The 27,466-nt window shown below is 34.2% G+C and overlaps 1 protein-coding gene across 1 annotated transcript in view; it reads left to right on the top strand.

The window, feature by feature from the left end:
• The window catches only part of LOC113044548 (voltage-dependent T-type calcium channel subunit alpha-1H-like), an 87,099-nt gene that overhangs the window by 13,418 nt on the left and 46,215 nt on the right, over positions 1 to 27,466 (top strand). Inside the window, exons 3-7 of the mRNA XM_026204628.1 lie at positions 17,285 to 17,396; positions 19,633 to 19,766; positions 20,971 to 21,068; positions 21,890 to 22,049; positions 26,653 to 26,965. Of these exons, the coding sequence (XP_026060413.1) occupies positions 17,285 to 17,396; positions 19,633 to 19,766; positions 20,971 to 21,068; positions 21,890 to 22,049; positions 26,653 to 26,965 (817 nt within the window). The remainder of the gene's footprint in view (positions 1 to 17,284; positions 17,397 to 19,632; positions 19,767 to 20,970; positions 21,069 to 21,889; positions 22,050 to 26,652; positions 26,966 to 27,466) is intronic.

Raw genomic sequence — 27,466 nt, 5'->3', positions numbered from 1 at the left:
AAACTAAAAGTACAATTGCAAGGTATTTTTATTAATAAATATGTAAATGTATTTGTAGTATACATATCATTAAATAAATGTATTTCAAATACATTTTAGTATATTTATTTTTCCCTAGAGTTATTTATAGTTTTTCTGAAAATGTTAATTTTGGTTTCAGTTTTAGCTACAATAACCCTTTTTAACATCAGAATTTATTGGTGCATCCCTAAAACATTTCTGGTTGTCCTATGTTACTGGAACATGTTTGTAGTTAATGTGGTGGACTGCATCTTTGGTAAATCTGCGATGGTCCCTTTCTGAACAGGTTTTGTGGATTGTTTTTTATCCAAATCCATACAAATTCAAGATATTGTACAATAGATCCATTTACAATGTTGGGAAAAGCTTTTACGACAAAATGAGACCAAGAGTAAAGCATTATACATGGCACAAATCTACTGCCCACACCTCAAAGGACACTGTACTGGCCTTTCATTAGCAGGGACTGGGGCATCTTGTTAAATGAAAAGAAAGATTGGATTCTGCAAAACACGAAAAACCTGTTTCATGCTGCTTAAAACTGAAGCTTGGAACAAGGTTTGTTTTTCGGCAGGACACTGACCCCAAACACAAAGCCAAATTAAAGTTGGAACGCTTTAAGAAGGGGAACGTTCTACAAAGTCCCAGTCAAAGCCTGATCTCTGTCCAAATGAAAATCTGTGACACTGAATTTGCAGATTGCATAATCTTCATCCTATTAACCTGAACATCCTGGAGCCAAGCTGTTTGGAAGAACAAGCCTTACACCTTAACAGCAAGTGAAGTTCTTACAAGCACTGAAAAAAAAATACTTTGAAACAGTTTTCATCCAAAGCTTGCCAATTTTGACCCCGAAATTAATAGTAAATTTGACAAAATGCTTTGAAATAACTATTTCCTAAAGGGTCTCTTATAAAGCACAGTATGTACTAATATAACAGTCCAATCGCAGATCTTAAACCCACTCCCACTGAACTGAGTTTTGAGGTGCACACTATGAGCAGAGGGTGTCAGGTATAATGACCCTCGTCTCTGTGCTTCTTAGCCATCTGATCATTTGATCATATTCACAGCTCATTAGAACGCCGATGTGTCAGACCCCGTCCAATTAAAATCTTCTTTACTGCACCGCAAATTATGTCAACAGATCACACCATGAATTTCAGAATTTTTCCAAACAGTGATGGGAGAATTAAATCTTTTTGATAAGCAGGAGATGTTTATGTGTCAGCTCAAGTAGTTAAGCTTTGCATAAACCTTCAGTTTGTTACATTTGTGTTTGTAAAGGGCTCATGTCATCAGTTTTTTGTTTTTGTCATTTTTTTCTCTTATAAAGTTTTTTTGCATCAAAGACAGTTTGTGTTTAGTTCAATATGATCACTTTCATCTCTAATCTTTTTGTAAACTTTGTTTGTCATGAATAGCTAACTTTTTGCATGCAAAAATATGATGTGGGTTTTCCGTCAATGCAAGGTGACTTTTGAAAATTCATCATAGAAATGAATTACATTTTAAAATATATTAAAAAGCAAACCGGTCATTTTAGATTGTAAACATATTTGACATTATTAATGTTTTAACCTTTGAATGACTGTGTATGTTTATGTAATCTCACTAAGAAATATTACGACGCCAAAACAAAAAAAATAATAACAATTATCATATCAGCTAAAAGAAACCATTAATTTTCCTAAAAACAGGACTTATTTCTCTCTTTGGATTTTAGGGCGAAATATGACCCAGACAGGTTCTTGACAGGTTTCATGAGATTCACCCATGTGTGCTAGAAGTACACCTTACGTAAGAATACCTATGAATACTAATGAGATGAGCAGGAAAGCTAGAGCACGTTTAGCCTACATAGAACATTGAGCTCTGTTATATCAAAAGATCAAGGAAAATCATGATTTGACCCCTTTGAATAGAGAAAGAGTGTGTGTGTGTGATGAGGTGTTTTAGTATAACTATGTGCATCTATATGCAAAGTGCCAAGTTTCTGCCAAAAGCTTAATAGCCCACACATGGATGGACGGATTGATTGTGCGCTGGAAAAGCCCTGCTATCTGGCCAAAGTTGTGAAATTAAATTTTACTGATGAAAGCAGTATTTGAATAAAAAGATGAGATGATGGATGTACAAGAGAGGAGTGAGGGAGGAAAGGAGAGTTTCCATAGCGATGTCCTTGCGGAGGGTTCCAAGTTGGAATGAATGGCAGCCGTTCAGTCATTCATCAGTCATTCTACTATTTATGAAGAGAGGCACTCTGTCTTATTAAATACAAACAGTCTCCTTCCTTATCTCTTCCCTGTCCAGCTCACACTCACTCACCTGCAGTCATGCTCTCCATATGCTAACATACAGCATCATTAGTCATTTGGGGGGTAACGGCACATCCTGAGGGTCAGTGTCAGGGTGAAAGGACGCTAACTGCTGATGATGCTGAAATTATGAGTCAGAGAGTGTCCTGTGAGTGTGTGTCTTCCCAGAGGAAAGGTTCAGTGCTCAGAGGTTGCTTAGGAGACTTCAAGTTAAAATTAAGGATTTTAAATGTTGAAATAACTTCTATTCCACTTGAATGTGCAGAAACGATTGAGGATTCGGAGTGAGGATTTCCATGTTCTGTCCAGTCCTGCCTCAACCAATAGCATGAGTTTGGGTGGGGCTACCTGTATATCTGAGCAGAGGCAGACGGGAGAGAGTGTAAAGTAAAACTAAAATGGTTAAAAAAAAATTGTATCATCCATTTCCATGAAGCTGAAATAAAATGAAATAAAAATTCTAGATGAAAAATTTACACTTAAAATACTTAACAATTAGAAATGCTGCCTTTCCTTGAAAATAAATAAGTTTAAGTACTAAAATTAATAAAACTGAAATAAAAAAATACATTTAATATTTTTTAAAATAAAATACAAAGGAATATAAAAGTACTAAAATGTATAAAGAATAAAATAAAAGATTATTTACAATTTTACAAAAACATTTTATAAATAATGTAAAAATAGCATTATTGGGAAACCTGTTTGGAAACAGGCATTATTTTTCCAGTTATGTTTAATCTTTATCTGAGTCTAGTTTTAGGCATCTTGAAATGTGTACTGCAATTCCAGAGGAAACACATAAGAGATTACTTTTTTTTTCACAAAAAACAACACTTTCTCTTTTGCAAGTATAACTTTTCCATTGAACTCTTATATAAAAAAAAAGAACAAAGTTAATTGGGACTTCTTATCTGACAATTCAAAGTGTTTTTTGGAATTTTCATTTTATTTCTCACGTTTCTGAGAAGAAGTTAAGATAAACTTGTAATAAACATGCAATATTACAAAAGGTTGGAACTGTGACAGTTTTGAAAAATAAAGTCTGAATTGTGAGATAAATTCACAATTATGTTTATATAAATTCACAATTATGTATTTTTTTTTATGCTGTGGCGTGAACCCAAAACAAAAATATTGTTAGATGTACACTCAGAATTGAGAAAAAAAATCTGAATTGCAAGATATAAATTCGGAAAGAATTTAGAATTCTAAGATTACATCTTGGATTACAAGTTTCCTTTTTTTTAGTTGGAATTGTGAAATGAAAAGTCAAAATAATTTTTGTATTTATTATTCTGTGACAGAAACAGGCTTCCATAGAAACAAGTGAAATATTAAATAGATTTTTTTTTCCTATGAGTATTTGTGTGTGTGTGTATGAGTGTGTGTGTGTGTGTGTGTGTGTGTGTGTGTGTGTGTGTGTGTGTGTGTGTGTGTGTGTGTGTGTGTGTGTGTGTGTGTGTGTGTGTGTGTTTGGGACATAATTCACATTACACTGACCATGCTACATAAGTATTGAGTTATATTAATGAACAACATGTACTGTAATTTTGTTATGGAACAACCATAATTATACATTGACATTATAACTGCTACGCTAATTAATTATAATCTTGTTTGTTAACTGCCTTTGATCTTTCATTCTAATGCTTCCTTTAAAGGTTTGTTCTGGTTGCTGCATACCAACTATATTATTACACCATTTATACTACTATTTTAATATTATCTTTAATATAATCAATTGCAGACAGTCCAACTGTGGCAAGTAACAGGTCATTCTGATGTTGATGTTAAGTTAGACAGTTGCTGTAAGAGACAGTCATCATTCTGCCTGCCAAATATCCTGCATGAATATCTCCTAGGGGACATTCAGTTTTGGAGATGTTCTGTGCCCGCGGTGTACCAGACTTCTGATCGACTTTCTGATCACTTTCCTCTTTGAATCTTTGTTGCATTTATTTGCACACTCGGCCAGCGGTTGGACTCGCTCAGGTTATTTGCGGACGTGAAGAGCAATGTCATCTTTTGAATTTACAGTCCTTGAGCATTGTCCTTTACTCTGTCCTCACTAATGTCCCCCACAAATCCCATCCAAGCACACAGTACACCGCAGAAAGAAAATTAGCTGAAGCCCTCCTGCATTTTAATGTTCAAATGAGGTACTGATGGATTAGCAAGCGACGCTCTGTCAGAACAGTCTGTAACTGTTTTGTGCATAAAATTGGAGCTTCAGCTCTTTGATTTATACAGCCCTCATGAAAGTGACAAAGATGGCTTCATAAAAGACATACAGAATTTAGAAGGATTCTTTTTCTTTGCTTATACTGGTTTCTCATGGAAAATTCTTTATATTAATGTATCTTTGATGACAAAGATACATTAATATAAGCCCACCATGATGACACTATGATGTTTATATTATACTATCTTGTAGATGGTTGAAATAATGCATATTTTATCTCCATATTTTTTAAATGAGCAGCTGACAGTAGTAAAGGCATACATGATTTATTTTGAGATTATATGGGCTACATTTGGACATACTGTATTAATTTTACGTGTGCAGGTCTTAAACCATGTCTTAATGTCTTATATTTGATATTTTATGATACATTTAATTTGAGCTATATGTTATATTACAAGTCTTTTGAAGTCATATAATAACTAAAGTAGAAACAGATCAAAATTTAACTCATTACTCACTGAAAATTGCTCAGCTGAGGCTTACTAGCATTTGCATCCAGACACAAAAATGGCATGTCAACATCACTAACGCCAAAACAGCACTGGGCTTTCGTTTTTATCACACACATTGAATTTTAGTGTGTTTTTATACTTTTTGGAGCTTGGCAGATGTGGTCGTAGTGGACCCCTGAAAAAATCAACATATGGGTTTGGAACAACATGAGGGGGAATAAATGATGACAGCATTTTCATTTTTGGCTGAAAAATTCTAGTTATCCCACATTTCAGAGGAGATCTGAACAATGTCTAACACTGTGCTCAGATTTGCCAGGATACCGAAATCTTCCATCAGCATCAGTATGACCTCAAATATTTCTCTTTGATTTACTCAAGCAATCTAATTTAGAATGTCCACATTCATTTATATCTACATATATAGCTGTATATTCTCCTACTGTACTGTATGTGAGAGAAACACATGAGACAAAGCTGATCCTTAAACGAAACACAACTGAGATCTTTATCATGACGATTCTATCAGTGATTTGAAGTGGAGTGTGTGCGCATGTGTGCATGTTGTTGTCAGCATGTCTCTCTGCTTCAGTCTCCTGCTTTAATAAACCTCCCGGAGTTCATATCTAATTGTGAGTGTGTGTGGATGACAGAAAGAGCAGCTTGTCTCTAAAACTGTGTGACATTTACTCACACAATTTAATTAACTCTCCAATATCAGCCAGATTTCTCTCCCTTTTCATCTCACACACACATTCGGTGTGCAAATACAAAATATGTTATTTTGAACTGAGACTTGTTTGCACCATGAAAGTTTTAAAAGCCTTTAAAATGCTTCTTCCTCATTGTTTTTGGTCTAGAGCACTTTCAGTCACATGATCGTGAGCCTCCTGCATGTTTGCCGACCTACACAGCAGTCAGTTACCTGCTCCTAAACGTCTGAATAAATGTCAATTTAGCATGTTGGTCACGTGACCATCTCATATCTGAAAGGAAAGTTCAAAAGTATTTAATGATGGTAGTCAAAGCATTGGCTGGCTTGTGAGACTAACAGCCTCTCTAATGGTCTAATAAGAGCGAGAGGGCACACTGTCTTGACCACTAAGGACAGCAGAGAGTACCAACATTTCATGTGAGCTGCTGCTATGGAAGAATAATTTCTAGTACTGCAGAAAAACAGCACAGAATTGCTGGCACTGAGTGTGTACTGGCTCACTTTGAACACTGGGTACTTCAGATCACTTTATTGATTTCCTGGTTCTTTACTGCACCAAATGCATATGTTTTTCTAAGAACTACAGTAACAAATTTTCCAATGCCATAAAACTGCAAAGCCCCCTTTTATTTTTAGAACGTTTATTTTATAAGATATGTATAAATATATAAATTACACTGTTGTCTGGTTCTAGTGTTATCTCATTGTAATATAATATGTACAGTAGTTATTGCCTTAAATTACCTTATGTTTTCATTTTCATCTGTTTTAAATTTTATGTGCTCCTTTTGTCATTTTTATTAGGTTTAATTTTTCAAGCTTTTATTTATTTTACTTCAGTTTTAGTATTTCAGCTTAAATATTTTATTTCAGTTAGTTGCCAAGTTCAGCTTTATTTCAAATTTTACAATAACAATTTTAAAGAGATGTAATTTTAGTAACAACATTGCCAACACTCAGCTCCTTCTGCAACTGTTCTACAGAGTCTCTACCAGGACATTGTGATGCAAAAATATGAGATAAGAGGATTCAATTTCAGTTGCGTTCTTTCGTATTGTGTTCCCCTGAGAAACTTTGCAATATCTCACAAAATATTTGCATTCTTTCAAAAAAGTATAAAATTTCTAGAGAAACTTGGCATTTTTAGGCAAAATGCGCTTTTAAAAAAGTATTGTGTTACTCTCTAAAGCTTTGCATTCTTTCGCTAAAGTATCATACTCTCTTTTTAAACATTTGCGTTCCCTCGCAAGAGGATTGCATTCATCCAAGAAACTTTGCATTCTCTCACAAAAGTATTGTGTTCATTTGCAAATCATATAAATTCTCTCATAAAAGCATTGCATTCCCATGAGAAACATTGCTTTTCTCGCAAAAGTATTGTTCCCCCAAAATCTTTGCATTCTTTTGAAAAAAATTGCATTGTCTTTTGAAACATTTGTGATCTCTTGTGAAATATTTGTGTTTGCTTAAAAAGCACTGAAAAGTAGTTTTTCCTCCCACTTGATATTATTTCCATCACAAAAGTTTTGCAAGCGATTGAGCCTTTTTTATTTTATTTTTTTCTATCGCCATGTACCTGTAGGGGCTCCATATTATTCAGATATATTGGTAGCCAGAATCATTACATTTTCCTAGTAATGGTTGTACAGTACCATTTTGCTTTATTACCTGATGACATCAAAATACTCTCTTCCACTTCTCTCTCTCTCTCTCCCTCTCTCTCTTATGGAGTCTTGTCTGAATTATTTACTCACTGTTATTGAGAGGATTTTTACTTACACTAGAACAACTCGGAGGAAACAGAACACATACATGTTCAGACATTGCATGAATGTGTGTTTCTCTGAAGAACTGCAGCTAGTTTCAGAACTATTTACGTTGTTCTTTTAATTTACTCTCATTATTTAAAGACCAGTTAAAAAAAAATTATCACCTTCATCATTTTCTCACTCATAAGAGAGAGTAAGTAAATGCATATTTTTCTCAGTTTCAACAATCTCTCTTTACCTTTATTTTCAGTTGTTCAGTTGTTAATGTGCTTTTGATATGATTACAAAATGTGTGTGTGATTGTGTGTGTGGGTGTGTTCTGTGTCTAATGGGTGTACATATGACAGATGTGATCCGCTTGCCCACTCCCATCCATCAGCTCTCTCTAGCCTGACCCCTGAGCGCTAAAACAAGTTTGAGGGGCGTTCCTTTGTCCCCCTGTCCTCTGATGAAGGGTGCATATATGTGTGTGACGTCCGAAACCTTTGGGTCCGCATTAGGAGTGTTACTGCAATGCAGCATGATGTATGGGAGCACAGAGTATAGGTGATATCTTGCTTTTCTGGGATTGCAAGCGAGTTTGCATCAACAAAACACTGAAGTGTGGTTAAATCCCCCTCTATGAATCCTGACATACTGCAGCGAGGAAAGTAGTGTCATAGTAAGCATTTTTATAAACTATTGTAAGGCACACACACATTTGAAATGGCTTCACTGCGTCAGTTTGAGTTGGGTTTTTATTTGCAGGACTTAGAGGATATTTTGACAACCTCAACTCAATTTTAAAAGCAGAGGAGAAAATTGGTTTGAGTTTATGGCATATCCTGTTTGTACACAGTCACATCTGACAAGGGTCTATGTTGTCGAGCGAGTTACACTAATAAAGGCATGTTATCTGTAATATATTAAAAAGTGTATTTGTATTGACTGAAGGAAATTGTAGTGTTGGCAAGGCAGCATATGAATATTGAAGATTCGGGGACAGGTTTAGGTAAATTAAATGCAGAATCAGAGCCGCTTTGCCACTGTCAGGACACGGCATACGTTCTGTCAGCCGTGGAAAGACATAACACACAATGCGACAGTGCCTTTTTGCTGCATATATATGTGGCTGTTTATGGTTAAATGTGCTTTTTTTACTGTTCTAAAGCATAAAATTGATATTTAGATATATGTTCACATATTTGTTTCTCTGGGAAAACAATGTTACAGCCAGCCATTTAACTTTGAAATTTATTTTCCATGTCAGAATGTCTGTTTTTGTTTTGGTCTGTGTGATTCTGCCCACTGCCAATTTACTAAGTAGTATTTCGACACCCCAGGTTACCAGTTGTTAGAAATCACAGCGTATTTCAACGATGGGAGCCAGGAAACAAACTAGGTCGAAGATCGCAGATTCTACCTAATAAGCCTCAGCATCCAACTTAAAAGCTCTGTGACCAGAGTAATATTAAAACACGACTTAAAACTTACAGTGTAAGGCTAACTGCACATGTTCCTGTAGGATGTCCTCAATCTGGCAACCCACATAAGAGTTGACACTGAGGAGTCGGGGTGGGGTGGTTTAAACAACTTTCTCCAGTATTTTGAATTTGAACTGCAGTAGCCATTTCAACCACTAGTTGTGAATATTACATATGGCACTCAATATCCTGTTAATCTTGAATACCTATAGAGTAATACTGCATCCTTCATATCTCCAAAAAGTCTTTAGTTTTATTATATTTATAAGAGAAAAATAGTCTGTGCCGATTTTTTTCGAAAAAACACGAGCCGCTGGAGGCATGACTTGTGGGCGGAGCTAAAGAATCACAAGCGCCAGTAGGGTTTTGCGTTGAGAGCGTTTGGAAGTTGTGACATTACGTGAAGAAAAAAAAAAACATCATCCAAAACAAACCATGGCTAACAGTCAAATTCAGCCGTTTATTTATTATCCAGAATCAGATCCCGAGGCTGAAACTGAACGAGAGCAGCAGCAGCAAGGACTCGCTCCGAGCGGGGCTCGAACCCGGGTCTCCGATGGGAGGCGGAAGCACTAACAAGGAGGCAGAGATATTTTTAGCAGTTTTACTCACCGCCTGCGGTTCCCACACACGATTGTGACCCCTCTTCAGTGGGATTGCATCATCCTTAAGAAATAAATGATACGCAAATCCGTCGTCAAACTGGGCCTTGTTTGTAAAACAAGCATCTTCGAAATGCAGGGAACAAACAAAAATACTTGCACAACTCCGTCGATGCTCTTTAAAAATAAACTCCGTCCACTGGTCCCTTAATGTTTTTTTTTTTTTTTTGGGTAATCTGTGCAGGGTTGTCTTGCCCTGGCAACCAAAAACACACTTCTTTTGTGACATTTCGCGACGCTCTCGCTCTGATCAGTGAATGCCTGTGCTCTCTCTGCTCTGCTATATGGGAGCGCGCGCTCTTCCGGCAGAAGTGCCCTAGGACCCCATATAAGGAAATTCTGCTCCATCTAACGTCACACAGAGCCATACTCGAAAAAAACTTTCCGAAACTTGTGACAAACCGGAAGGAGTATTTTTGGAACAAAAATACTCCTTCAAACGTACAACTTAATTTTTGAAACTTTGTCCATGTTTAGCATGGGAATCCAACTCTTTAACAGTGTAAAAAACTCAGTATGCATGAAATAGCATTTCACCCCCCCCCCCCTCCCTTTAAATATAGGGTACAACAAGACCAATCATAGTTTAGTATGAAAATAAAAAATAAGCAATAAAACCAATTCAGTATGTAAACATAAGGGAAACTATGTCAGTTGCATTTTCAATGATGAAAATTCTGTTAATGTAAGTGAAGGGGAAATTTTCTAATTTTATTCTATTACCCTGTTACAAAAAGAAAATAAACAAAATATGTATAAAATGTGTAGATAATTATACTGTATATACATTCATACACATTCAAACTCATAAATAAACACAAATACACATTGTCTTATATACATACGTTTTAAATATTTAACATCCAAAAATATTTTTAATCTTCAAAAAAGTGTTAAATATATTAAAAACATTATGAAATGGTATAAAACACACAATTTTCTTTCCTCTTTTGTGTATTTTCTATTGAAACGGGAAGTTTTTATTCATGAATTTTGATTTGCTACTTGCTAATAATGGTAGTCAGAGGGCATAGAGACATACTCATTCTAGAGAGAATTTTATTGGACAAATATTTGTATATGCTCCTGAGAGCAAGATGAGTCATTGGTCTCTTTTCTTGGAAAAGAACTGCTGGGTCTTACTCCACTCCCTATGTTGTGAATCAATATATATAAACATCTGGACACCAATGACTCAGCTACTTACAACATAATCACCTGGTCACACATGAAAACATCACTAGTATTTATGGTTTATTATGATTCATCCTTGTAACTGTTAAAGACCTCCCTTAAAACTCATCTTTGATTTTCACAGTAACATATTTAAATGTTTTTTTCCCCATGAAAATTATTTATTAATGCCTTAAAATGTAACTCTAGTCTTCACCTATACCTCATCTAGTGTTTGTGGAAACATTAATATGCACACTCACCCCAGCTTGAACTAACTGCTCCACTTTCACTCGGTTAACTGAAGTAGTAAATGCTACACAATGGCAAGTGGCAATATTATATTCATTCAGCTATACATGTTTGAACCAGAAACTGATTCCAAAGAAGGGAAGGAAGAGTGAATTATACAAGGTCATATCAGATGATGTTTCAGAATGCATTTTATGTTTCGCTTTCTACAATGCCAGACACATAATGGTAATTGATAGCAGTAGCCTTTGCTTTAACAGCTAATAATGCATTGCTAATGTTACACAAGTCATGTTCCCATTCACTATTTCAGACAGCTAATAATATGAAAAGCCTCATTACTCTTAAATGTTTCTAGTACTATATGGTTTAAGTTTTAGTTAACTAATAATAAAAAATAACAATGCATGGACAAAAAGCCACAACTGTTCAGTTCAGTTAAAGTGATCCATTTAAAGTGGTTTGCACTGAGTTAATTGCAAAAGTAAAATTTTTGTGTTTTTGTACTCATAAGCAGAAAGTTTTTAGGAATCTTAATACAGTGCTACATTCCTTGTGTAAGCACTATTGTTTTAGTTCCTTCGTGTTCACAGGATTGCATTGAGTCATACGAATCATTAGTTTGGGAAGCAGACTGCACTGCGTGGTCACTCAATAAAAAAGCTCTCGATTCCCAAGTCATAATAAGCCTAAACTTATCCCAACTGGATGAGGTCAGTCTAGTTCAACGTAATTCATCAGAGTATATACCAGCTCTGTAAAAGGGAAGGCACTATTGGAGTAATTCATAAATAATGAGGGTGGTCCACACTTGTTCTTTCACGCTCTGTAGCTATGAAGCAACGGCAGGGTTCCTTCAGTGAGGACATCTCATGCAATTCCACACTTTCAAACTGAAATAAAGAAATAAACGACTCTTTCTAATGCATGATGATTACATGACTGTAGCACAGTACAAACATACTTCAAAGGGATTGCACATACTTGACCAGGGCTTTATAATGTACACGTGCTTGACAATTTTCAGTTCCTTTGAGGTGTGAAAAAAATTCAGAAGAAGCATACATTGCTGGAAATCCCAATAATGAATGCTTGGCAATAAAAAGAGAATCTCAGCAACTCGGATAATTTTCCTTAGTTGTACCAATTATTCAAGTCGAGTAATTAATCTTGCTCGCCGTGTCATTCCCAGCAGATTTTCACTTAGATGCATTCTAGCGTTTTATCTTTTTCTGCTAAAACCTTCTTGAGAGCTCAACATGACAGATGCAGTTCAGAGGTTCATGTTGCTTTATCACAATTCATAAGCGCGTGTGTGTAAGCGTGTCCTAGGGGAGTGAAACTGCTCTTTCCCACGAAGTTCCAGTGGGGGGTTCCCATGGTAACACGAGAATCGGAAGCTACTATAATTGGTCTCTTTTTTCCCGTCTCTGTTTTGTCTGGCTCTTGATCACAGTCGCTTTATCTGTCTTGTCCTCTTTCTCTTTCTCTCTTTTGTGTCTGTCCCTTCTCCTGGTTACTCACCTGCCTCTTAAACACCAACTGACTCCACACACTTATAATAATTTAACACTTAAAAAGATTCTTACATCCCCAGGAGATGCTGTAATTCTGCCAATAAACCCATTGATCAAGGAATATGAATGCATACTGTATATGATGCATTACACCACAAGTAATGGTCCTGTAAATGGTATTATATTGGTTCGGTAACCACAAATCATGTCAATTCTGCATGATCATACTATAAAAACAATTAAAATATCACTCATATGATTGATAAAGGATACAGTAAACAGATTCATTACAACTAACCAGATAATTCTTAACTAAACAGCTAAATGGCATTATCATTTGTTATGATAAGTCAACTTATCTATCTATCTATCTAGTGTATATGTTATATGTCTGTGTGTATTCTCTTGTTTTGGACTTTCAGATTGTTTTCCTATATCGCCTGGCATGAAATGACCTTTTAAATATGTTGACTTAAAGTGCATGAAACCCACTGAGCCCTCAGCTTTTCAGCTGTCTTTATCTTCACTTCACATCCAAAGCCACCAAACTGTTACTAAGCAACTACAGAAACAGTTATGTTTTATGGTTTGTTGAAGTAATCAGGATAATGAGCGTACGCAGTGTGTGTATACAGTATGTGCACTTTGTTTATGTTTGGATTCAGATGCACCTCAAGAAGATAAAAATAAGCACATTGCCTGCGCTTGCGCAAACACGATCCATCCACATGCAGCGATTACACACTGTCTACACATGCACTGTCCTAGTTTTTCCCAGCATGCAATTTGTCTTAGACATGTCAATAAATAATGATGCATTCCAAATTTGTTATATTACCATTCAATGGTGGGCTCTTGCTAATTATGCTTATGAAGTTTATTTAATATTACAGTCTAAAACAATTCTTTTGTATTTTAATGTATTTTAAAGTGTAATATATTTCTGTGATGCAAATCTGCATTTTGAGCATCATTGCTCCAGTGTCATGATGTGATCCTTCAGAAATCATTCTTATATGCTGATTTGCTGCTCAAGGAACATTTATGATTATTATCGATGCTAAAAACAATTGTGTGATACAATAGCATGAAAAATTGTTTGCACTATGAAATAAGTTTTTCAGTTTGGGCTGTAGAATCCCTGGAGAAATGGGGTTATGGCCATTTTGCCAGAAACCAAATCAGTGTGTTTCCAGCACATTAGGCCCTGGAGAGCTCAAGAAATCTCATATCTGTGTTTTCAACCACTATATACTGATGCCTTCTGCTCGGTTTTATGAAGAAGTCGAGGAGTATATGACTTTGAATTGCACTAATTTGATGAGAGGGTGAGTTGCTAATTTTTAAATGTGTTATGACAGAGTACTCCAGGCTTTCATTTGGCAGTTTGAGGCTCTGGACTTTTTGTCAATGTTATTTAAGGCAAAACACTACAGGTGAATACACTCTTAAAAATAAGGGTTCCTAAAGGGTGTTCTTGCAGTGTTGCCATAGAAGAACCATTTCTGGTTTCCTTAAAAACGTCACCATTCAGTATACACTCTTAAAAATAATGGTTCTTTATTGGCATCAATGGTACACTGAAGAACCTTGAACATCCATGGAGCCTTTCAAATGTAGAAAAAGTGCTTTAGATTTTTAAAACGTTCTTCAAAATGATTATTTTAACTGTTCTCTAAAAGTTTCTTTAAATAATAGATGTCACCATATTTCCCAAGTTGATTTATTACAGTACATTAAGACAATATTACACATTTTTTTAATTATGCAAATTGGGCATTACCTAATTATATGTGCACAAATTTGCATACATTTTGTAAACAAAAAAATCCTTTTGGATAAAGGTTCAGCGTTTCTTTATACAGTATCTCTTTTTATTTATCTATAAATCAGAATATACTGTCAACAGTCCGAAAAAAAACTTTCATTTTTACTTTTATTAAACCATATTTTTACAAATAAAAAGTTACATATATCAAGTGACTGTTATAAGAAAAAAATCTTCTGTAAAAACCTTCAGAATATATATATATATATATATATATATATATATATATATATATATATATATATATATATATATATATATATATATAATCTGTTTAGTTTTGTTATTTAACATATTTCAATTTTACAAAGAAATGTGCAGCATTTTGTCTGAGAAATAATAGGACACATTTTTTTTGTCTTATATCTCATTTTGTAAAAAAAAAAAAAAAAAAATAGTAATAAAATCTGATTATTGTGAAACATACTGTGCCTTGGGTGAAATGTTACATCACTTGTCTAAAGTAATATTTTTATAGTATTTATTAATATTTTCAGTTTCAGTATTTTTTTTCTTTCAGTTCAAGTTTTAGTAATTTTACTATGTGCTTTTAGCATTTTTTTTTTATTTTATAAATATTTCTATCTAGCTTTTAGTTTTTTTAGTACTTCTGCTTTACCTAATTAGTTTCAATTATTTGCAGCATTTTACATTTTCTTCTGACATTTCTGAGTTTTAAATGTAATATTTATGTTGAATTATTTCAGATTTATTTTAAGTGGTTAAAGGGAAAACAACACTGCAGTATTGGGAAAGATATTTGAAACTGTAGTTTGTTGTGCTGCAAGATACACATAAATTAAAGTAAGGATAGTTCGCCCAGCGATGAAAATGTGGTCTTCTGCAAAGCACAAAATAAATCTTTTAAGACTACATAATGAAAATCTGTTTCAAAACCCTAGTGGACCCAACTTACTGTCATAGTATGGCAAAAAAAAAGAGAGCCATGTTTTAAAACATCTTCTTTTGTGTTCCATAGAAGAAAGAAGATTGTGAAGTTTACTCGCCAACACTGGTTTGTGCATGTGCATTATGAAGTGATAGGAGTACTGCATTAGCATTTGTGAAGATTTCCATCTCCTTATTCATCCCATTTCTGTTCTCTATCACCGTCATCATTATCCTCAGCTGAAGTGGCATGAATGTGACCACAACAATCTTGAGGATGAGAGACGGGAGCTGGAGTTGTCTGTATGCATTAGTGTGGGCTCTGGATAAATGTTTGATGAGGGGAAAGCTGTCCCAATTCTAGCGAGAGGGAAGTGTTTTGGTAAGACAGAGACCTGAGGAAACTGCAGGGACATGATCAAGTTCCTCTGTCTGTTAACGGAGATGGATATTGTCTTTAGGGTTTAATTGGGTTAAAAGTGGTGTGGTGTATCCTGATGTAAATGAGGATGATTGCAGGATTTAGGCTGGTGATTGAGATGGTGTGAACAGTGTGTTTCTGTGGCAGGTTTATGATTAATGAGGTAAAGCGGTTGGTCTGATCACGGTGCCTGTGGGGTTTTCCTTTACAGCGGCAGGTATGTGTGTAGATCAGTGCACTGAAATGTGAAAATGGAATTGCAGTTTTTAATTAGACCCATATGAAAACAAAATGGCTTTATTGCATTTTATTATGTTGTACGGTTTATGGACGCAAACAGAACATTTTGTATATTAAAAAAAGACGTTTTATCAAAGCAGGCATTAAGATGGGTTTTTTATGCGATTCAAATTCAATTTCAACCTTCTTGAGAACAAAATCAATTATTAATCTACAAATGCCGTACATTATTCATGCTCAGTTCCATCTCTTTCACTTTTTTGTTAGCTGTATGTTAAAAAGCTATTCAATTCTGTTCTATTCGGTTAGTTGGAGATGGGAAAATGTTGCAGCATTTCTCCAAAAGGCATACAGTACAGAATTATAAGTGTTTTGATGCAAATTAGGCAAGCATGAAATTAATATAATTATGTAATGTAATTGTGCCCTTCTTTACTTAACTCTATCTTACTCTGCTCTGTTTCTTCTTTTCTTTACTATACTATACACTGCTGTTCAAAATGTTTGGGTAAGTAAGATTTTTATTAAATCAATAATTAATTTAATTGAATTTATCAATACTTTTATATATATATATATATATATATATATATATATATATATATATATATATATATATATATAAATGCTGTTCTTTTGAACTCTATTCATTATTTTTTTTATGTTTTATAAAAGTATTGTATTTTTATATATATCTTTTTTTTTTACATTAATAATAATAAAACATGTTTATTGAGCAGCAAATCAACATTTTAAAATTAATTTTATGATGAATATTTTATGAATGATTTCTGAAGGATCATGTGACACTGAAGACAAGGCTGCTGATGTTTCAAATATATTCAAATACATGTTTAATATTTAAAATAATCTTTACCGTATTTTCAGAAAATAAATGCAGCCTTGGAGAGCATAAGATACTTGAAATTAAATTAAATTACTGACCCCAAACTTTTGAACAGAAGTGTTGATGTTCATGTTTTGCTTTGAATAGCTAAAATGTATAAAGACACTCCATTTTACTCAAGCGTAAATTAAAAATTCAAAACATTATACAGTATTTCTATTAACAGGATAGAAAGAGATGAACATGTTTTGTTTAAAGACACTTTTCTGTTTCTTTATTGTAGGGACTGTACTAAAAATATTCATTACAATTAGTGTAGCCAGTTTATAGTCATAGTTTGTAGAAACAGACAAATAAAATATCTTGACTCTAGTTCTGACACAAAAATAAATATATGAAAAAATTTGTTTAAACAAATTTGAACTACTTGATTTCCTTGTGAGCTGTATTTTCCTTAACTGGAGCTCTACGTGGTTTGAGCGAGTCAGCATGCTGGTGATTCTGCTCAACTGCGTCACGCTCGGCATGTTCCAGCCCTGCCAAGACCTGGAGTGCCACTCTGACAGGTGCAGCATCCTGCAGGTAACACACACTTACATAACAGACACACGTGGATTGCTTAAATAAAGACTTCAATCTCTGTGAGTTCTTGATTCTGCCTGTTGGTTTGATTGAGTGGTTGGGAAAAAAAGCATTTAAAGACACAAGCATATAATAAATGCAAACAGCAGCCTAAAGAGTTCGACATTTAAATTGTTCCATTGGATAACATGAAACAAAATATTAAACTAAGTGGTATTTTCAGAAACGCACATACTGTATCAAGCAAGCGCAGTGATGGCATATTTTTGTAGGCCAACCCAGAAGTTAGCATTACTCTATGAAAGCTTGTTTCTGCCACAGGGTAAAAAAGTAATAATGACTTTTTATCTCACAACTCTGAAAATTTTTTCTGTGGCATTTTCACTATCCTGTGGCAGAAACAAGCTTCCAAATCATTCTGGTTCGCTTGACACAAACCCAATAAGATTTGTACATTTTTGCTAAAAATGTTTGATTCTTTGCATTTGTTTTTGATAATCTTCACAAATGAACACAACTTAGGAATTTTTGAAGGCTAAATACAATCATCAGAAGTAAAGAGTTAAATGTAGACTATAAATGAACTACACACGGTCAAATGACTTCATCAACCATACTTTCAGTCTTTATTTAAAACATTTAAATCATTTTGGAATAGTTTGCATGAGTCTGATTAAAAACACAATGAGTCGCTAAAAGTGGACTATTGAGTAGATGAGTTCACCTGTTCGGCATGATATTTAATTTTAATTTACAGATTTATTTAATGATGTAGAATAAAGCATCATAAAATGTTATGATGTATAGTAAAATAACTTGAAAAACTTCAATACAGAGCAGCGTGAAAGCGGTTATGTGCTTCCCAAATGCCGTCAACTGTCAGTTCTTAGAAAAACCCACAAGCAACACCATGAAGCATCAGCAACAGACTCCGAAAAAAAAATATCTTTAATCTCTCCAAAACAACTTTCAAAAAACCTGTGGATCTGCATAATGACGGGAACATTGCTCACAACTGGCAATTTGAAGTCTGACAGAGATTGGCTTGAAATTTATTGTTGAAGTCTGTGAATTTTGTACACAAGGGCTGCTTTAAATGAGATCAATTAGGCAATGAAACCTGTGGGTACTTGATAGAACAGCTGTGTGAACTGGAGGGAAACCGGCTTCAAACACCAGCTAATAATCACCTTGGGTAAAGTTAGTCGAAAGCAAATTATACAAAATGGTTTCGAAAAGTCAAGTTAGATCATTTATTTGCATATGCCACTTGCATGGATATTTTCTTGTAAAATTAAAACATTTTTAGGTGTCCAGAATTCTCCAAATATAGAATTTTTTTTGCCCACTGTATGTGACATGAAACATTTTCATGCATTAACTGTTCTAAATGCCAATCTGTCACCACTCCCATTTTCCCCTGGAGGCTTTGATTATTTCACACTTATATCCCGCTCCCTTCCCATTTAGTTAATTCTCCTGGGAAACTTCCCCCATAATTTGTATGCCCCAGACCTCATCGTATTAACAGTCACATCAATATATTATTCTAAGTTGTCCAGTTGCTAGATCTTGTATGAAATGCATCCTACTCAAATAATAGATACATCATACAAATTAATATTTATGACCTCAACCTGGCAACCTACAACCCAGTTGTGTTGTTAATATCTTCGGAGGTAGTAGACGTGGGAAGTTGAATAAAGCATCTCTGGTAGAAATGGGAGGAGAAGACTCAAATGTTGTTCTGGCGAAAAAAATAAAATAAAAAAAATAAGTAAAATGAAACATGAACAAGTCACATTATTATCATAATAACGTATTTATTATGTGTTTAACCTGCCTCTGTCGTTCCGCAAACATTTGTTAGTCAATGTTTAATTTAGTTTATTTTATACAAATAAAGACAACTTTTAAGTAGCTTTATGTGTATTGTGAAGTCTTTCTAAAATATGCATTATATTTTCTATTGTTTAAAAAAATCTGATTACGTAATCCAGACTACATGTAATCAGTTACTACCCAGACCTGAACAACATCTGCCAAAATAATATTTAAACAATTCAATTTAAGTTTTCATTTTTTTTTTCTTTTAGACTAATTGAACAAATCCGGTTTAAATTTAAAATTCGTTTTTTATTAAAAGTATTAAAATGCACTTTAAATGAAATGACAGCTGTTTGTCTTTTCTTAATGTAATGTATTCACAAGCGATGTGTGGTTCTTCTCTCCACAGGCCTTTGATGATTTCATCTTTGCATTCTTTGCTGTGGAGATGGTGGTTAAAATGGTGGCCTTGGGCATATTTGGTCCGAAATGTTACCTTGGTGACACCTGGAACCGCCTTGACCTCTTCATCGTCATGGCTGGGTGAGTGACAGATCACAAAGGTGTGAGCGCCATGCTCCGAAAATCTAAAAAGTCAACTATTAGTGTGCGATTCCTAGAATCTGATGAGTCATTAAACTTAAACTCTTAACTGTTACAGTGTCTGTGTATGTGTGTGTGTGTGTGTGTGTGTGTGTGTGTGTGTTTGTTTAATGTCAAATCCAGTTTTAATGTCAGGCCGAGTTCTAATGTCAAGTCGATGTGTCACAGCTAAGCTCATGAATGACAATTACCACCAGGCAAGAGTCTCTGTGTCTGTCTGTATCGTGTCTCTCTCTCTTGTCATTTGACACAGTGATTTGTAGTTCTCCTCTCTGTCCAAAACTCAGTTCAAGTGCCTGATCACTCATTAAAACTCATTAAAACGGTAATGTGTGAGTGTGTGAGTGAGGAAGTAGCAAGTTGGTCATTAATTCGGACAAAGGTAACACATTTCTGGTTTAATGGTGTTTAATAGGCTTCTTAACTAGTTTAGCCAAATAGTTTTTCTTAGTCTTTCTATCAGTAAGTTGAAAAGTATAGCACTAAACTAACACTAACTAGTACAAATAGCATAGACATTCATGTTGAGCTAAGATCCACTTTTCACTTTTCAGTGGGGAGAACATATAATGATTCTAAATCAATTTAGTGACATTAAATTTGCATCATTTAGGGGTCTTCGAGAGCAGTACGAAATAGATATTTTAAAGCAGTCTTTCTGTAGAAATCATGTTTGATTGTGAAACATTAAATTGTGAAAATGCATGTGTGAAACAATTTCAACTGTCCAGGGTTTTACACTTTTGAATTTACGATTCATCAACTGTTCAACTGTTAAAAAAATGTGATAATAATAAGAAATCTGCATATTAGAATGATTTCTGAAGGATCATGATGATGAAGATTCAGCTTTGCTTCAAGATATAAATTAAATGTGTATAGTTTTGCATATAATAAAATTAATATCACATCTTAATTAAAAAATCAGAATATTAATGGTCTGCCTGTTCATTTTTTATAGATATGATTTTTAATAATATACTATAAATTATGTACATTGAATGTCATCAAAAATATTACATTACATTATTATGATTGAATGACATTATAAAATATATATGTTATTATTCTACGTTTTAATTCTATATATTGGCTTATTGTGTTCCAAGTTGTTTAAAATGAATTTCTTTTGTTTATGTTTCAGGATGTTGGAGTATTCTTTAGACGGTCATAATGTTAGTTTCTCAGCCATCAGAACCGTACGAGTTCTCAGACCATTACGAGCCATCAACAGAGTTCCCAGTGAGTACCGTTTCCCCCTTCTTTGTTTCCATCTGTATATCTTTTTCCTTTCTCTCTTTTACAACCCAGTCACTGTTTTACAGTCCAGCTTTTGATTTGAAGCAAATGATCTGGAGTTGGTCTGAAAAAAAAAAAGACATGCCTGCTTTATTTATAGATTCACACACGCACAGACTAGACAAGACTCCCGTGATGTATTAACATGGTCACTGATGCTGATTGTTGCAGTTAAGTGCCCACAATCCAACATTATATAGTTGATGGACCACAAAAAATACACAAACACTCACACGCACATGCTATTAGTCCTCGGAGAGGTGCTGGTGTATGTTACAGTAATGGATGGAGTCCAGCAGTGAAAGTAAGTGTCTGTTTTGTTTAATGTAGACTGAGACATGCACGGATACTCTTACCATTTATAGCTCACTCTTTTTGTCAACACATACCAAATAACTGTGTGTGTGTGTGTGTGTGTGTGTGTGTTCAGTAAAGCAGTAATAGATTTTGGAGTCAGTGAGGAGTGAGAGCCCGTGGCTGTTAAGTTTCCAATTCGATTATTCTCAAACCACCGAGTGTTAGCCAAAGCCCTGCAAGTTTCTGTTTGTGTGTGTGTGTGTGTATTCACTTCTTGGCTCAATTACTGAATACACATCAGACACTGAGAAAATGTGTTCATGAAGTGTGTGAATGTCAGATCAGAGTTATCAAAGTTAAACGTAACACCGCAGTCTCGTCTGTCTAGTGAACCGCGATGGCTTTGATGCTTCATTGCACGTGTTATTAAATGTGTGTTCGTGACATCATGTGTCTCTGTCTCGTAGGTATGCGGATCTTGGTGACGTTGCTGTTGGATACTTTGCCGATGCTGGGGAATGTCTTGCTGCTGTGTTTCTTCGTGTTTTTCATCTTCGGGATTGTTGGCGTGCAGCTGTGGGCGGGGCTTCTGCGCAACCGCTGCTTTTTCGACAGCAACATCAGAATGTGAGTGCAAAACCACTGCTTTTAATGCAAGCTACTCGATACATGCAAATTGCGGGGGTTTGCAAAATTGCTGCTGCTATCATTGCTGCTCTGAAACCACATGGGTATGTTCCTCGGTGGGAACCTGTTTATGTTGTGTCAACAGATGGAAGAATGACTTTTGGGGGGCTTTGAAAACAGCTATCTAGGATTTAATGAGTTTATTGAATTTACGCTATATTACTGTAGTAAATTGTATTAACACATCCCTCAGTTTTTAAAAAACAAGCAGTAATGCACTTACAGTACAATGGAAGCTTGTGATGCTTTAAATCAATAGTTCACCCCAAAATGAAACTTTTTTCATTTAATAACTTACTTACTTACAGGGGCTAAGCAACAGGGCTTTCTTTCCCCTCGGTAGAAAAGGGCACATTACTGTTGGCGATTAAAGGGGCAGGAGCTCGAGCCCTCGAGATTAGAGCAAACCAAGTATAAATGTTGCATCATATTGTTTGTATATGCTGACACAAGGCATCAGTTCTCACATTTTATATCCCATAAGGGCCTCTCTGATCATAGAGAGTGTACAAAGTTGTATAATGAGTATTCATAAAGGCAGTTTGCACCAGTGAATCATTTTGACAACTGTCCACCCTGATATACTGCACACCAGAAAGCCAGTGTGTTGAAAGAAGCCTTGACCCGTTCAGGTGCATCGCTGCATCTCTCCAGCACCCTCCCCAAAGCCCAACACTATCCAAGCAACGTCTGTTACAATAATGCTCCTCTCACTCAAATTATGCTGCCCTTTTAAAAATCCAGCTCTCTTGTGCATTCAACATTTATTGCATTGTCTGTCGAAAACCATCAAAAACAACCACCAAAAACGATATCCACTTCAGTCTGTGTACATCTGCTGCTATCTGCATTCAAAACTCAAAAGAATTGGCCTTTACTTCAGAAAAGTCTTGTTTCTCATTGAAACTTTTTTGTCATTCTAGAAAGCAGCTGCCTTGTTAATAATTTTGATTAACTCATGTAAGCTTTGACTATACTTTACTGTATTTTAACATAGCTGTTTTTCTTCTTTTTTATATGTATATGTTTTTTGAACTGTTCTTGCTGTATTGGCAAATAATCATATTTCATAAAAACAAATAAAAGTATAATTTGATTTTGCATTAACCCTTTTACAATAATGTTTCCTAAAGTAACAAACAAGTGTACAGCATACCTACTGTATCCTCTTTTTAACTTTTTTTTTTCAGTAAGGTTGTTTAACAAGCTAATGAAACAAACAATTTTTTATAGATATAGAGATATGAACATTATATTTCACATATGTGAAAAATTCCACCCTGTTACCATTTTTAGTTTAAAAAAATACAGAAAATTGAAATGTGGGTTTTTTAGGAATTATGAGCATTACATTTTACAAATATGAAAAATTCCACCATTACCATTATTTTTTAACTGAAAATGTAAATGTGGGCTTTTTAGTTTTAGTTTTTGTGTTTTTAGAAATATGATAATTATATTTTACAAATGAGAAAAATTATACCGTTACCATTATTATATATTTTTTTCTAAATAAGAAGCACTTTGTAGTTTCATGACCTATACACAAGGCCTATAATATCCGATTAAACTAAAATAGTGCCCCTTGTTATCTTAATGAAGGTATAATTATATCACGTATATATTGAAATGAATTAAAACCTGTTAACTGTCACCCCGTCCCGTATACGGGACGCCTACGTTGACTATACTATATTACAATCAAATCTAATCTAATCTTGACAAACTATATATCATGAAAAGGTCGAACACTCCCAAATATATATTTTACCAATATTATTTGTTAAAAATTATGTAGGAAAAGTAATAGATGAATTTATGACAAGAGTGCACCCTCAGAAATCTACATTACAAAAGGAGCTTTGACCTTTGTTTAAAAAAAAGACTTCCTCGTTGCCTTTTTCTCTATCACATTTTAGAAATCATCAGAAGTTATATATCACTTGAAAACATAAAATCTCAAAATTCATCCTTTAAAAGCCATTTTAAAATCAGACATTGCATTACCATGTAAATGGCACATCAAAATCATGTTACAAAATGTTTTCAGTCATGAATTATATAAATTTAGGTTTGTATCATGCACATTCAAGTCTATCTTCAAAAACGTGAGTGACAGTTAACAGGTTAATTAGGCTATAAATGTCACAACCTAATAAATTAATTCTCAAACAGATTGTTTGCTTGATAAAATTCCCTTGTAAAACTGGAAAAGGCACCCTTTGTATAGTATGGCCCATTTAATACATTTTCACAGTGTCTTGCTGCAAAAATACAAAAATTGCCAGTCAAATTACACCTATCTCAGGTGTGAAAATCGCTTTCTGTCTAAGTGATTCCCATGAGATGTGCAAATTTGTCTGTTTGCACATCTACTCATTATTTTTGGAGCCTGCAGCTAGTTCTTTTGCCCACAAGATTTGGCACTTTCACAAGGAGTCCACTCCTTTGTATATTAATTTTAATTAATTTTTAACAGAGAAAAAAGACTATCATGACTAATTACCATTTCAAGACAATGTAATTTGATTGAATTAAATAATGCTTTGTATAAATGCTTTGATGTAAAGGCTTCTTTCTTTTGTTCGTTCTTTATTTATTTCTTTCATCAAGATTCCCAGGAATTTGAATAACTTAATTAATTTGAGTAAAGCAGTCATTTTAGTGTCCTCCACCCCCTCATCTTTCAGTCCTCCAAAATAAATCAGTGTGAACCTTGGTGCAATTAAATACAGAACTTATAAAGTAAATTATTTCTAATTTCTTTCAGGTCTTTACTAAACTGGAGAATGTTTGTGTAATACATTCTGTGCATGAGCTCGAAAAAACAGATGACCTCTGTGTGATTTTTGTGTGACAAAATATGGAATTGTTTTATCTCAAATGCTACAACACTAGAAATGACAAAAGTTATGGTTTGGATCCAGGCCCTCTGAAAGTGCTGGCTTGAAATCTGCTGTGGAAGGTCTAAAATATATGCAGTTGTAGTTCAGACTTATTGTGTGAAAAAATGCTAACTTTAAGGCAAAACATTTTTATTTATAAGTCCATAGCTGTTAAAATAAACATTACATGGTCATTTTCTTTGGCCTCCTCATTTAGTGGTTAATGCCTTAATGATTTTAATAGATATTTTGATTGCTGTGTTTGAAAACATAGCACCAGTTGTGTGTTTTAGATCAGTTATGTTTAAATTGTGTATTTGTATTAAGTTGTATATCATTTAACAGCAAATAAATGTCTGTGAAGGCTTGTTTTATTATTGTATCAGAAGGACTATTTCATGGGGTAGCTGAATTGTTTAAGATTATATTTGAATTGGTTGCATCTCTGTAAAATGAATATGACCACTTTAGACTATTATAGGTAAACCTAATTTTTTAAGCATTGCAGTGCAGTTTGCTCATTTTAAATGTCAAATAAATTCTGTTTTGAGTTTAGTGCATTGATAGAAGGGACTGTACACAATAATACCCATAGGTCTCTTTTTTATGTCATTTACATATTGCATTTCAAGTTGCATGATTGGAATTGTAAAAAAAAAAAAAAGCATGCTGCTAAGTTTCAGATATGGTAAGTAACATATGGGCCAATTCTTAGACCATTTTCTTCAACATCCTCTCTTAAAAGTGTAGTATAAACTTGTTTGCAGATGATGTGACAGTGCAATTTGCAAATAGTTAAAAGTCTAGTAAATTTGCATTCTGTTTTGAGTTTAGTGTATTGATAAAAGGTACACAAAAACATAAACTGGTAATTTAAAAAATTTATATTTGCTTTAAAACAGTGTTCCGTCTGTTTTAAAAAAAAATAAAGCAAGTAAATAAATTAGATAAGATAAATATATAAATGAATAAACCAACAAAATATTGATTGCCAGCCTCAGGATGTCAAACTAAATATTATATGAGACAATAAATGTTGGAATGACTTAAGGTAATAGATCATATGAATAATTAATGAGCAAAATTAATAATAAAAATCAGTTTCAGTGAATGTGAATTTCATTCCAGCAGATCAAATGAAAAGGTAAAAAAAACAATCAAAATGATGCATCACACATAAAAAATCTGTTGTCAGTGCCAGTGTTATTTAGAATACTTTCCTATTACAGTATAGTTTTTTTGTTTTGTTTTTTACTTTTGAATTAAATTTTATTTGTGCAGCTTTTATTTTAAAACTTAAAGTTATTTAAAATTATTATATTTTTTAATGCCTGTATAAATTTTAATTGTTGCTTTTAGTTCATTATTTGATTTTAATTATTTTTCATGTTTTTGTTTTAATTTAGCTTGTAATGTATGTTTTTTTTACATTTCACAATAATTTGTTAACAATAGTTAACATAAATTAACAATGAAAAAAACTTCTTAAGTAGTTATTAATCTTTGATCATCTTAATTTCAAAACTTACTAAAAGATTATTCAAACTAAAAGTTGCATCTGTTGCATATTGTTTAATGGACCAGAGCTAACAGTGACCTAACAATGAACAGTTGTGTTTTTATTAATTAACATTAACAAAGATTTGGTCTCTCTGCAGGCTGTATAATGTTTCAGAGTCTGTGAGTGAATACTACAGACTGGACGAAACCGATGACATTCCCTTCATTTGCTCCACCACTCGGGAAAACGGAATGTTGCACTGCTCCAACATCCCGAAGCGCAGAGTTGGAGGGGCTGATTGTGAGCTCACGGCTGATAATGTCACAGATCTTGTTTTCAAAGATCCTCCTCATCATGGATGTGTAAACTGGAACTTGTATTACAACAGCTGCAATGCAAGTGAACACAATCCGCATAAGGGGGCTATCAACTTTGACAACATTGGATACGCTTGGATTGCTATCTTTCAGGTGTGTACACGTGTCTGCAAGAAGATGAAAGGATAACTGAATGAGTTTATGTAAAAAAAAAAACATGCATAGTCATCAATAATTTTTAGGAAGGCAGTTCAAGAATTCCTTTTTTTTTCTAATAGGATGAATGTGTGTTAGAGATCTGCTCCAAGTTGTTCATTAAAATTTTCGCTGAGTATAAATTCAGTCTGGCAGGTGGTGATTTTTTTTTATCCTCACATATCCCTTTGGTGCCCGAGAGACACTTCGTTTCGGAGTCAGAAAATGAAGTGAAAGGTTGCCAGGGGCTACAGCGAGAGTGAATCCTCTTTCATCAATAAACAACTTACCTGTCCTAGAAAATCACATTTCATCATGCTCCATTCTAATCTAATCTATAGGGCAACAATATTTATCATATTCTTTAGTAACCTGATTGGGAATGGACACGGACATTTCTCAGGTTTCTGAGTAATCTGATTGACCACGGCGTGACATTTTATCATTCCTTCGAGTTTC

This window comes from Carassius auratus, chromosome 26 (assembly GCF_003368295.1).
Source record: "Carassius auratus strain Wakin chromosome 26, ASM336829v1, whole genome shotgun sequence".
Lineage (NCBI taxonomy): Eukaryota > Metazoa > Chordata > Actinopteri > Cypriniformes > Cyprinidae > Carassius > Carassius auratus.
Note: the sequence above shows the minus strand (reverse complement) of the source record. Positions and strands in the feature narration are given on the sequence as shown.